At 39.2% G+C, this 13279-nt stretch overlaps 1 protein-coding gene across 2 annotated transcripts in view; it reads left to right on the top strand.

The window, feature by feature from the left end:
• LOC110031584 (ABC transporter A family member 1) overlaps positions 1 to 13279 on the top strand; it is a 188455-nt gene that overhangs the window by 99716 nt on the left and 75460 nt on the right. For both annotated transcript variants that reach the window (XM_020734836.1, XM_020734837.1), the window contains exons 19-23: positions 4691 to 4745; positions 4843 to 4914; positions 5615 to 6310; positions 6441 to 6619; positions 10639 to 10849. In XM_020734836.1, the coding sequence (XP_020590495.1) occupies positions 4691 to 4745; positions 4843 to 4914; positions 5615 to 6310; positions 6441 to 6619; positions 10639 to 10849 (1213 nt within the window). The remainder of the gene's footprint in view (positions 1 to 4690; positions 4746 to 4842; positions 4915 to 5614; positions 6311 to 6440; positions 6620 to 10638; positions 10850 to 13279) is intronic.

Genomic DNA, 13279 nt, shown 5'->3' with positions numbered 1-13279 from the left:
ATCTTTGCTACCACCCTGGAGATCCAAACCCTAGCCGGAACAACCTACACCGTAGCTCTTGTTCCAGTGTTGTGTTATTTTTTTATTTGCAATTTCAGTTTTCCTACTTTTTGTTGCAATTTCAGATTTTGAATTTAGTAATAATATTTGTTTCTCTTGGTTGTTTGTTAAATTTTGCTATCAATATAAATACACTTGTAAAAGAAAGATAATGTAATACTCCAGAGAATATAAACTCATGAACAATTTCTCAAAACAATTACAATAGTTGGATGTCCTCAAAACAACAAAATACACATCTATAGTAACTTGATAAAGACACCTAATTAGAAGTTAGAGAAATAATTAAGAACCAGGAAAGGAAGACACAAAGGAAGCTTGATGAAAATAAAGAAAATGAAGTAAAAAATCTTCAACATTGGACTTCCTCGAGCCTTTATCATTGGAATCATGCGATTCAACATTCGATTTCTCACTTCATATCCTATATATAAACTTTTGGACACCTCTTTGTTGGTTTCTCTTACAAAACATTGTATCATTTTCTTTTGATCAGGTTTCTGATAGATTTAGGATTGTAATTCAGGGTTGGTCGGGGGTTTGAGTTTTGGTGATAGGTGTAATATTTTGGTGGAGGTAGCAAGATTGGATTTTTAAAATTTAGGGTTAAGGTTAGGAATTGTTGTAGGAATGGCTTGGGCATTGTGGAAAATTCTTTTCCTGGATGGTTAGATTTAGGGTAAGAAAGATAAATCTCTAAAAAATTAGGTTTTGTCGGCCTTTGATACCAGATGATACCGTTCTAGGGTTTTTAAAACTTATTTAGAAATCAAGCTTTTTTGTGGAGGTGAATACGAGGGAAGTCTAATATGTGCGGTAAGGGATTCTGGGGATAAATTTCTTGTTGGACGACAGGTTCAATTTTGTCGATGGTTGTGCTGGCTGAAATCGGCAAGTTCAACTGCAAAGCCGTGAGATACAGACAGCGAGGAGGTTTCATTGACTATTCCTAAGGAAGGTACAAATACACCACTTGCGAAAAGAAGATGGCTCCGAAGATCATAAACTCGAGAACAAATTCTTAAAGCATAAATACGGTAGCTATCGGTTTAAGGAAATAGTTAAGAACCAGAAAACAAAGAAGCAAAGTAAGGAAACTAGTTCAAAATAAAATGAACAAAATAAAAATAAGAAAGTCTTCAGCGCTGGACTCCCGCGAGCCTTTGGCACTAGAATCACGCGGTTTAGCTCCATTCTCCCTGCCATCGTGGAAGCTTCGTTTGCTGTGGGATTGTGGGAATTCTGCGAACTAGCGGGCATTTCAATATCAGTGAGGATATCTCAAATTTAATGGTTTGTTTAAACATAATTTGTTTCAGCTACTTCATTTCCATATTTTCTAAGATAAATTATTAGTCTATTTTAATATGTTATTGCCTTGCCATAGCAAATAGGATTTTTTCTACTATTTTCGATAAGGTAGATTTTAAAGATTTTCCCACATGTTTGTTTAGTTTTTCTAACAATATTTTCACTATATTTCCTTACAATTACCAAGTGCTAGTAGCTTTGATTTAGCTTTAGCCGTACTTTTTAAGACCATAAATTGTACATTATGTCTCAGTGTGACCAAGTTTTTGTATACATCTATATTATAATTGAAGGTAGATCCTTGGTGTGATGCATCTCTCTCCTAATTAGCAACTGTAAAAATTTCAGTTCTCTTTTCTAAAGATTTGTCAACTCCTTTTTTTCAACCTGTTTTGCTTCTGGCTAAAATAGAGGATGGTAGCACAATATGAGTTAATTGCATGTTGGACTGTATCAAAATGAATTAGGTTGGAGAGTTCCAAACATTTTCCCATGCTATCAATTACTTAGATTAGGGGTTTGCATTTGAAAATGCCTGACGCGGGTGCTCGGGCAAGAGCCCTATTACAGGCACAAAAACATCGCCCAGTTCGGGGCGCTGAACAGTGCCCGATTTCGGCGCTTCGAACCGCGGGGCCAGACCGCTTAGAATTTCAAAAGCAGCGTGGGGAAATCACAATTTCTTGCAAGGGTCCGCGAGCGGAAGATCGCGAAATGTTGCGATCTGTGAAGAAACATCGTTTCCAGGGAAGCTTCAAGAGGCTGCAGATATTAAGAGTGTTTTCTGGATTCTTCTTGGCCTCCCACTCTTCCTTTGTGTAGAAGTTTCCTTTAGGAGTCTATAAATTGTTGTCTTTGTGTTTGTGAGAGTGAGATTAAAGCTGTGTTTGTGTTCAGTTTCAATTTTTTTGTTTGGAGTCTCTTTCCTCTTTGTGGAGCTGTGTCCGAGGAGGTGATGGTGCTCCAGCTGCATCCTCTCCGATTTGGTGATTTTGTTCTCCCTTTTTACCTTTTCTAGCCCTTCTCTCCTCCACGCCTCTGCCATCGAACTCTTCCACCATAACTCCAACACTTAACTATTTCCCCTTGCTGTAGATTATTACTTTTGTTTCGCTTTCCTAACTCCATTCAAGCTCTGCCCAACCACCCCATTGCCTCTATCGAGCACCTACAACACTTCCCACTTATTGCTTCTATAGTTTCACACCTTCCCTTCGTCACCACTCGCCTTCCGTGACTACTGTCATCCCTTCTAATCATTATTATCCGTCTAGCCGACCTCTGCTAGCCAATAGGATACATTTAGGATTGTTTGCTTTTGTCATTTTATGTTTTAGTTATTTTTTCGTTTGAGTCTTATTGTAATGCACAACCATGAGAATTATTTATTTCACAGAGCAGAGCGTTGTTGAGACCTAGGCTGAGGACACTGCAGACACTGAAGAACAGTTCGAAGAAGAACTTCAATCCGATGAGGTCTCCCCCCCGCCCTCCCCTCAAGAGAATTCCCTTATTTATGGATACATTCAATGTATTTTCTCCATGTGATTAAAAAGAACATGCAATTTTTTTATGATGTGAAACTTTTTGTTGAGACATACAAAGATCTCATGGACCAGAAGATGTCAAAATTTAAACTTTCAGTTGATGATATTAGCGTCGACCAACTAATGGTATCACAAGCAACTACAGTTCCAGCCCCCACCCCCAATATTCCACATGATGAGACGAAAGGCCAGTGTGAAGCTCTTGTTATTGGAACGCATCAGAAGATGCCAGTTCTCCAAAACTTCAAAAGTCTTAGGGAAGATCGGGAGAACATACATCAACCAAATTCTTGCAAACACACAGCCTTCCCAACTTATCATAGATAAGAAACATATGAGATATTTATTTGTTTGTAATTTAGATCGAAAGAATATACATAGTAATGTACCTCCGACTCAAATTACGCCGAACTAGAACGGATCAATCGGGGGGTATGCTCGCAAGTGGGAAAAGCTTCTTAGTTGTTCTGAGAGACACAAGAATCTTTAGTGTGTTCCAGGAACAACCAAAGAGAATCAGAAGCTTCGACGTATGAAGTCAAAACTCCCCCAACCGAGGAGACTGACGTGGGCGCTAAAACAGTGCCCAATGTCCGATTTGGGTGCCTCGAACCGTGATTCGCAAAAGTCGGGCGGGTAAATCGCAATTTCTCTTGAAGGTTCGCGAACGGGAGATCCCCCGCGAAGGCGTGAAATGGAGATCGCGAAATGTCGTGATTCATAAAGAAGCATCACCTCCAGGGAAGCTTCACGAGGTTGCCGCTCTTAGAAGTGTTTTTTGGATTCTTCTTGGCCTTCCACTTTCTTCCTTTGTTGAAGTTTTCCTTAGGAATCTATAAATTGTTGTCTTTGTGTAGTAGGACTCAGATTGGAGTTGTGTTTGAGTTTAGTTTTAGATCTCCTATGTGGAATCTTTTTCTCCTTTGTTGGGTTGTATCTGAGGAGGTGGTGATGCTTCGGTTGTATCCTTTCCGAGGTGGTGATTGTATCCTCCTTTTTTACCCTTTTCAACCCTTCTCCCCTCCACTCCTCTACTGTCAAACTCTACCACCGTTACGCTAACGCCCAATTATTCGCTCTTCATGCAGAATATCACTGTTGTTCCACCTATCTAACTCCTTTCATGCTCCGCCCAACCACCCAACTACTGCTACCGACTACCTATAACCCTTCTCACTTATTGTTCTTATAGTTTTGCACCTTCCCTTCGCTACCACCTGTCTTCGGTGACTGCCATCATCCCTCAAAATCATTCCTATCCCTCTAGCCCGCCTCCACCACACAATGGGATACGTGTTGGAGTCTTTGCTTGTTTCTTTTATGTTTGAGTTGTTATTTTCGTTTGAGTCATGTTGTAATCTCATTTTTGTTAATGAAAGTTTGTTTGTGTGTTTCCACTGTTTTTCCTACTAGTTCTAGTATCATGGCGTTTGAACTAGTGAAGTCTACTCAACTTGATCAGCATACATCTTCACATTGCGGGTAAGTTCCTATCACATGGAATGGTCAAGTGTAGCAGTTGGGATTATTCTTGAGATCTTGAAGGCTGTGCAAAATAACTGCCCTAGAGAATCGATTAGGTTACCTCCATTTTGATCTAGAGGTCATTTGCTAATTTCGTAGAAAAAAATCTCATTAGAATTGTATGAATAATGAGGCTGTAGAGTCACAATATTTCATACTAGTTTTTTTTTTTTGTTGATTTTGGAGGAAAAACAAATGCTTGCTTGGATTTTTCTTCCACTTATTTTTTTAAAATTGTGTCATGGCAGTTCTCTCTTTCTGAAGAATCGGTATGGGGTTGGATACACACTAACGATAGCCAAGGTTTATTTGTATTTTATCTTCTCTCTCTAAACTTATTATTATTGTGGTTTTTGGGAATGTTAATTTTTTTTTTTCTGCTTGGTCTCTTCGTCACTAGACATCCCCACGTGCTTCTGTTGGGGCTGAGATCGTTCGTCATCATGTGCCAACAGCTGAATGCATATCTGATGTAACTCTCTTTTTCCGAAATCTATTTGTTATTGATTTTGAAAGTACATATGCTGTTTCAAAATGAAAATCCATTTATTTTAGTTTGCCTTGTTCAGTTAATTAATTTTGTTCTTTGGTTTGCTTAAGCCTACTTAAATTTTACTTTTATTTTAAGAGGTAGCAAGTGATGGATACCATAATCTTTGGAATCATGGAAAATTTTGCTTAAAACTTTCTATTAACTGATCGATTGCCTATGGAAAACATGACTTGGTTGATACTGCTGAACGTATAAGAAACACTTTGGCGGTAGAAGTCTGTATTAGCTATCTTAATTATTTAGTCATTTTCTTTATCCTCTCTGCTTGTACCTTTTATATTGACGAGTAATCACGAAGAAAACAAAATTGCATTCTCTTATTGTGTTAATGTTGCACTTGAATATTTCGTGATAAGAAGGGCACTGCAGTGTTTCAAACATTTATTTTTCCTTGGGATTATATAGTGAATCTGTTCTGTGAGTCCCCTATCTTCCGGAGTCTGTTTATGCCATGTTTTCTTGAGCTGTATGGAGTTGTTGGTGCAGAAAAGGCATTATTTTTTTTTCTGTGTTCCTATGATAATATTCCATGTTTTAATTGTTAATTTATTTTCTCGATGAATTTATTTTTTTCTAAATGTCGAAAATGTTTTTCCCATTGCATTCCTTTCTTATTTAGGTTGGTTCGGAAGTATCCTTCAGACTTCCTCTTGCTTCATCATCATTATTTGTAAATATGTTCCGGGAGATTGAAAGCCGTATGAGAAGACCAGACAATGAAGATAATTCTAGATTTGTGGAAAATGATTGTGGTATTGAGAGTTATGGAATCTCAGTTACTACACTGGAGGAAGTTTTTTTGAAAGTTGCAGGGCAAAGGTTGGATGAAGTAGATTTTCATCAATATCAAAAAGGTCTCGAAAACTCGAGCACTGCAGGTTATCAAGTTTCCCAAAGCACGCATTTTGGATTATCAGTATCTAAAGGTTACTGGGTTCATACTCTCGGGTTTTTCAGAAGGCTGTTCTGTGCTATTAGGCATATTCTTAGCTTGATCATATCCACTATCTTTGGTTTCGCGGTATTCTCTTTAACTAAAATCTGTAGCTGCGTCATAAGGCCAGTTTTTTGGATGCACTTAAAGGCGCTCTTCATAAAAAGGGCGATTTCTGCTCGAAGGGATAGGAAAACAGTTGCTTTTCAGCTGCTGATTCCGGCTATTTTCATGTTTTTAGGTTTACTTTTCTTAAGGATTAAGCCTCATCCTGATCAGGGTTCCATGTTACTGACAACATCTCACTTCAATCCTTTATTAACTGGTGGAGGTGGTGGTGGACCAATTCCATTTAATCTCTGTTATCCAGTTGCTGAAAAGGTATTGCTTAGTTTTATAAAACAAAATTTCTGATTGCATATTAATTCCATAGTTTTTCTCTCTGTAAATTTACTTTTCTAATCATAAGTGTATGCCGCATTCTGATCTATTGAGAATTATTTAATTGCAGGTTGTATCACACGTGATAGGTGGTTGGATACAGAAAGAGGAACCCAGAAGTTACAGATTTCCTGAACCGGAAAAGGCACTTGCTGATGCTATTAGTGCAGCTGGACAAGAACATGGCCCTCTTCTTCTTTCCATGAGTGAATATCTGATTACTAGCCTTAATGAATCTTATCAGTCGAGGTGAGATACCAATTGATAAGTCATTTGTTTGTTAAATTATTAGTCTTAAAGAACATGGCCCACTTCTTCTTTCCATGAGTAAATATCTGATCACAAGGACTGGGTGAAGGCTTGAAGGCATGGTGACTGCAATGGGTGTAGACGATGGCAACAAAGGGGAGGAGTTGCGGCAAGGGCAGCAAGCTGGAAGGAGAGGAATGGAAGGATGGGTGTCTGGAGTAGGAGATAATAGCAGGATAATGTTGTTTTCGGGCAGTTGCAGCGTTGCGGGGGAATGTCGGCGAAAGCAATGGGGGATGTGGGAAACTACAGGACGGCAAGAGGATGGTTGTCTAGGGTGGCGGCAGAGATGACAGGGGGTTGGATTGGAGAAATTGCAGGGAAAACAGCATGGGGCAGCTGTTTGGGGGCGCTACAGCAATGAGGGCGGTTGGGAGTGACATGGGAAGGATGTCGAAATGGATAAGGAAGATAAACACCACCTCGGGAGAGAGATATAGCCGGAGCACCACAAAACCCTCGGATATAGCCCTCAAAGGGAGAAACGGGCGTCGACGGCAGTGTCGATAGACATTTGAGCAAAAATTCCTCCCCTTCGCTACTGCCGTCCACATCATTTGTTGTCGCCGCGTCTTCTAGCCTTCACCCACTTCTTGTTACCTCATCGGAGAGCCAATCCCTTGTCGATCACCGCCACTACCCCGAGATCCCACCCTAGTTTGATTATTTGTGTCGCGAATGTTGTTATTTCTGATTTTCGGTGTCGTGTTGTTGTATTTTCATTTCAAGTGTGTTGATTGTAACTTCTTAGTTGCTTCAAGTAATGATATTTGCTTTTCTATTATGGTTTGTGTAAACCTTGGTATCATTTATTCTCAAACCTTGCCTAATCCTAGTCCTATCCTAGGATTTGTTAGTGTCTACCCCTACTCAAGGTACCTCTACCAAAAATTTTCTTTCCTATTCCCAAATCATAGCCAAATCTGAACCTAATCCCAATTGTCCTCTTCTTGATTTTTCAAAATCAGCAACCCTAAAGTGCTTTTATGCACTCGTAATCAATCTTATACTCCCTCTTTCACCTCTTAAACCTAAAACCTAGCCATGCCACCGAGCTGTCAATAGTCGAAAGTTTGATCAAGGGGAAATTGCACGATCTTGTTTATGAGGAATTCACAATGCGGGTCCGGAAGATTTTTAGGGAAGATATAGCAGTGGGAAACCCGCCAAAAACAACAGAGGCTTGCCACTTCTGAGAGGAGGCAATCCAGATGGGTCACTCATAGCCACAACGGTGACTTACTAGATCGAAGGCATAGAGTGAATCTCTTCCATTATGTTGATTCGAGGGATGAAAAACCTCTGCCTTAAAGATTTGACCTGGATTACCTGAGAAGACAAAATGGGGAAATAAGGGTTGACTTGCCAAATTTTGATGCCCATATGGATTTGGATGAGATCATCGAGTGACTCCGGACCTTGGAATATGTCTTTGAGTGTCAAGACTCAAACGGAATGATGAAACTAGCTGTTAGCAAGCTCAAGAAGAGTGCATTATTTTAATGGTAAAATTTGAATTATCTACCCCAATGTGAGGGAAAAGACAAAATTACTACCTGTTCTAAAGATAAAATAGGTTATGTAGAGACAGTTTCCACCGACTCATTACAGACTGGATGTTCATACCTTAGATCCAGCATTGGAGATACCACATTGTCGGGGGACCATCATATCTTACAGGCAGTGTTTAACCTCAGGATATTTCAATCACAATACCCAGGGGAACATCCAAGCTAACCTTGCCTGAGGAGATGCTAGTTCAGTGTGAGAATAAGGGACACCAATGCGCATTACCAAATCCATCCTAGCCAAGAAGTATTTCAAGTTTCACAGATTTGGGCTTATTTAAGCAAATTGCACAACCAAGGGATGATATATTTTACTGAGCAGCAAGCTATTGATTAATGGGGCAATGACAGTTGACATTAAAGAAAGTGAACTCAAAGGAGAATGGATCAGATACAATGGATGAGGAAGAAAAGCACGTAGCTTCAACTGAGGGCATAAGGGAGACTTCAACAGAATTCACATTGATGGTACAAGGTTATTTTTAAGTTCGAGGAATCGACACCAAACATCTGACAACCTCAAATAAGAAAATTTCAGACTTTTCATATCTATAGATTCCTTTCTGAGCTGCGTCTACTGAGGGAGGTTCGGTGTGTCAGATATGGGGCTCTTTTGTGCCTCTTTTAGATATATGGAGTTATTTGAAGATTAAATTCCATTTAGCAGTGTACCCACTATCAGATGTACGGACAAGAATGTTGAACCACAACTTTGGGAATTATTTTAGGAGCTTGATGGGGAAAAAAATTCTTCAATGAGATCTAGGTCCTATCAGTGAAGAAGAACAAGTCTCTCTTCAGTTGTTACTAATGAGAGTGGTGCAACCTACTACAAATTTCATTCTAGAGTTGATTTCTCTTCACATATTTGTTTATCAGCTATATTTCGCTGAGTACGAGAAGTGGAAGGAACATGTTTTAGACTTAAGGGCTAGAGAGTTACATTGTGGAAATTTATATCTATGTGCAGCTTCAGTTCAGGATATGCCTAAAAGGATACATATATATTCTATCAAGACTTGTCGTGGAATGTCGACGTCTACAAGATTGACTTGTCAGGAGATTATGTTATTCCTGATAACTTCAGCGAGGCCGACTGGACTTCTATGATGAGACAAAAGCTTCGACGGATGAGGTTGAAGCTGCCCCAATTTCAGGAGATCGACTCTGGAGCTTCCCGCACAAAAAAATTATGCGAATACTGTAGTTGTCACAATGACGTTGGATTTCTCAATCACGAGAGACGGGCCTCTCCTTTATTATGTTTTATTTCCTATTATCCTTCATTCCTTTATAATCATTTCTTATATTTGTGTTGTATTAGGGTTTTGAAGTCTGTTTTTGATGTATTTTTCTAGGACAAGCGCCAGCGTCTGTTATTCTCCCTTCAAGGGTTGTATTCAAGGAATTGGGTTGTGCTTCGACTGTATGCCTCTCCAAAAGTAATGATTATGTTCTCCCATCCCCTTTACATCTCTCCTGCTTTACCGTTTCGCATTCCCCCTCACTGCAGGTCACCATGACATCTGTTCTTTTGTTGTTTTTTCACAATTTTCTCACTGTCCAGTCCTTTTCCTCGCTACCCCTATCCAGAACCGCCTTCCTTTGGCTGTCTAGCAACCCACCACCTTGCTCATCGTTGTTTCAACTCTCCATCCTTGCTGTTATCGCCTCCAACCCACTGCCAACTTTTCTATCCCTCATCGACCATCACTACCGCCGGGGATCCACCCTCGTTGAGTGTTGTGTCGTGTCAGTTGTTATTTTCTATTTCAGTCTCTTTGTAACCACATATTTGCTTCCAGTGATAATATTTACTTTTTTTATTGTTATTTAGATTAACTCCAGTATCGGTGTACCAATGCTATTTAAAGTGTGCTTTAGGGAAGAAGAAATGTACTAACCTTGTGCACTGCTTGCATGGAATGCGCAAGCTTGCAGTAAAATGTGTATCGCTTCTAATCATTTCATTGCATTAATGCTTTGCGAGCTCGATGCTGGCTATGGATGAAATTTTAGTTTAAATTGCAAGGTTTGGTTTTGTATCTTCCGCAATAAGTAGGTATAATTATTTGCTTGTCCTAATCATTGAGTCGTTTATTAATTCTCTGTTCTCTGTCGTTAGAGTGAGTTGCTTTGTGGTGGTTCTCTCTTGCCCGCCAGCGTTATTTTTATTTTTTTTTTATTTTGTTAAATCTTTTGTGTTTTTAATAGTTTATAATATTATTTTTTTATGCCATTGTTTGTAGCAGTTGTTTCTGGTGAAGTGTGGTTGCCTTGCTGCTTATGTTGACATATCTTTGATTATATTTCTAGATAATCATATTTCCTTCTCATAGTAATTTAGATATTTATTTTAAATTCAAAAGCTTTTACTTCATTTTTTTGAAGATATGGCGCAGTTGTCATGGACGATCAGTATGCTGATGGAAGTTTAGGATATACAATACTTCACAACTGTACCTGCCAACATGCAGCTGCTACGTATATAAATTTGATGAATGCTGCCATATTGAGGCTTGCAACTGGTAATAGCAACAACACAATAAAAATCCGTAATCACCCTTTGCCTATGACAATGTCCCAACATGCACAAAGACATGTATGTGTATCTTACCCGAAGCTTTGTCTTTCTTATGTAGACTGCTTTCTTTCTTCTTAAAGATGAATTAACCCATGTGTTGATTAAATAATGAGATGAAAACCTGTAGTACTCTTTCAATAAAACTCTTATGATTCCTTTTCAATTCTGTTAATTAAAGTTTGTTTTTTTGCCCCAATTTTGGTACAAATTTTTGTCACACCCTCCCTCTCTCACATACATGAAATGAAATAAAAGCCGATAAATTTGTAAGTTAATTTTTCATCAGCACACATTTTAATGTCACTAATAAGGATTGAGCGGAAAAATATTTTGTTTAGATCAATGTTTAAAATTGTGCAATTGGATATTGAGGCATTTTTTGTTCACGAGGCTTAAGCCTCAGTTTGAAAATTATGCAAGTCAAAATAAATGGATAAAAATGATACATCATCATCATAACTTATGTATATGTATGTATCTATATATTTTATATTAAAAAAAAAAGGGATAGAGATAGGTTGTATGAGTGGCTCCAAATAGGCACCCAACCCATACGGTACAACAGACACAAAAAGAGAAGAAAAAAATTAACAACCCAAAAGTAGATAGTAAATAAAAGATCAACCACATCGACCCACTTTAGTTTTGTCTCTGCCTCTAGTTCTCGGAAATGAACCAGCCAACAGATTGGTGAGGTGTGTACCATTGCCCGAAGTAACCAAAGTATCATCTCTTAGATTCCATAGCTCAAGTAGATCTTCATTCTTCTTCTTCCTCCTGGAAGTATAAACCTGGAAGTACCTCCTGGAAGTATAAACCTGTCATTCCTCATCCGAAGATTGTTGCTCATTCGGATAAGGTGGTAGTGCTGCAGTTGAAAGATTGCTAACAGTTGTGCCAACAATTGTGTGTGAGGTAAGAGTTGTCGTCTCTACCCCTGATACTTTCTGAAAGTGGGGAGCTGCAAGTTTCTCCTGATTATCAATCCGCGTAGGTAGAGGTCCTTCATTATTGTTTTTAATAGGGTTTGAAAGTGTAGGTTGCTCAGCAAGGCCATCCAACTTTTCATCGATTGCAGAAACAATATTTTCAGGGGGAGGGAAATAGAATCAGACACCAAATCCTTTCCTGTGATAGTTTTCTCTCCAGGTGGAACAAATATATCCTTTGGTCCATTCTTATTTACTTGATATTTAGATTTCAAATTAGGATGAATCTTATGACATTTATCAAGAGTATGCCCAAACATCTTACATTGAGAACAATAAGGAGGTCTATGCTCCATGACGATTTATTGTCAATATCCATTATGTGTTGTGCCCAACCAGACTTCAGTAACATTAGGCGAAGTAATATCTTTTTCCACAAGTATTTGATCACAGAAAGTCTAGTAAGATTGAGAGTGGGTAGATCTAGTTTCATAGGGTCCCCAAGTATGACACCAATCGAGTAAAGAGAGTAAAGAACCTAGTAAAGAACCTAATGATGAAAAAAGTGCAGTTTGAGACCAGGTAGCCTAACCATACCGGTACAATAGGAGGTTCATGATTGGGGTCAAAATCAAGAGACCACTTGAGCAGCTTCATGGTTTACCAACGATGTTAAGATATTTTCCGGAGAAAATCCGAATGTAGTCCTCATACACAGTTAACTGAATCAATATGTTTCCCATTCACGAGCATCACTTTCCACTTCCCTGTTAATTTGTGGTCATCAAAATTTTTCCTGATAATTTTCATAGGTGGGTATCCCCATTGAAATTTCTCAATAAGAACAAATTTGAATTTGTTAGTGACCGTTGAAATTTCTGACGTGGAGAAAAGGAGTGTTGTCTTCTCACTTTTTCTGCTTGCATTTTTAATAAACGGGCAGTCACCTGTACCATCACGATGCTCCTTATAACTTGAAGGGAAGACAACCGCCGTCTCCCTCTAAGGATTACCCACAACGTGTGCAAAGGAGATTTTGTCAGGTTCAACCAAAGAAGTAGAAAGTTCCATCACGGGAAAGAGAAGCCTTGCAAGTCGGGCGGAGGGCAAAAAAGACAAGCCTAAGTGTTTGGGGCGAAGTTGCGCAGACAAGAACCGCAGATGAAATGCGCAGAAGACAGGGCAGAAAAGATGAAATTGCAGCTCGATCCACGCAAAAAAGAACCTCAGAAGCTAGAAGGCTAGCTGGAAGGCACGAAGGAGGAGACGACGAAGCCGCAGAAGCAGACACTGAAGCCCTTCGTTGTTTGGTGCAAAAGAGAAGACGACGATCGCAAGGTTAAGTCCTTCGTCGTCGTTGTCAAGTGCGAGAACTGCGTTGTCTTCGTCGAGTGCTGGTACTTTGTCGTCGACAAGGAATCAAAGCATGGTTTCGTCGTCGGGTGAAAACCTAGCAGAGTATATCGCCATCGTCGTCGAGCCGAATATCATATATATATATATGATTATATTTCTAGAT

Source organism: Phalaenopsis equestris, unplaced genomic scaffold, assembly GCF_001263595.1.
Source record: "Phalaenopsis equestris unplaced genomic scaffold, ASM126359v1 Scaffold000840, whole genome shotgun sequence".
Classification (NCBI taxonomy): Eukaryota; Viridiplantae; Streptophyta; class Magnoliopsida; order Asparagales; family Orchidaceae; genus Phalaenopsis; species Phalaenopsis equestris.
The sequence above is the reverse complement of the archived record's forward strand: the minus strand, read 5'-3'. Positions and strand labels throughout refer to the sequence as shown.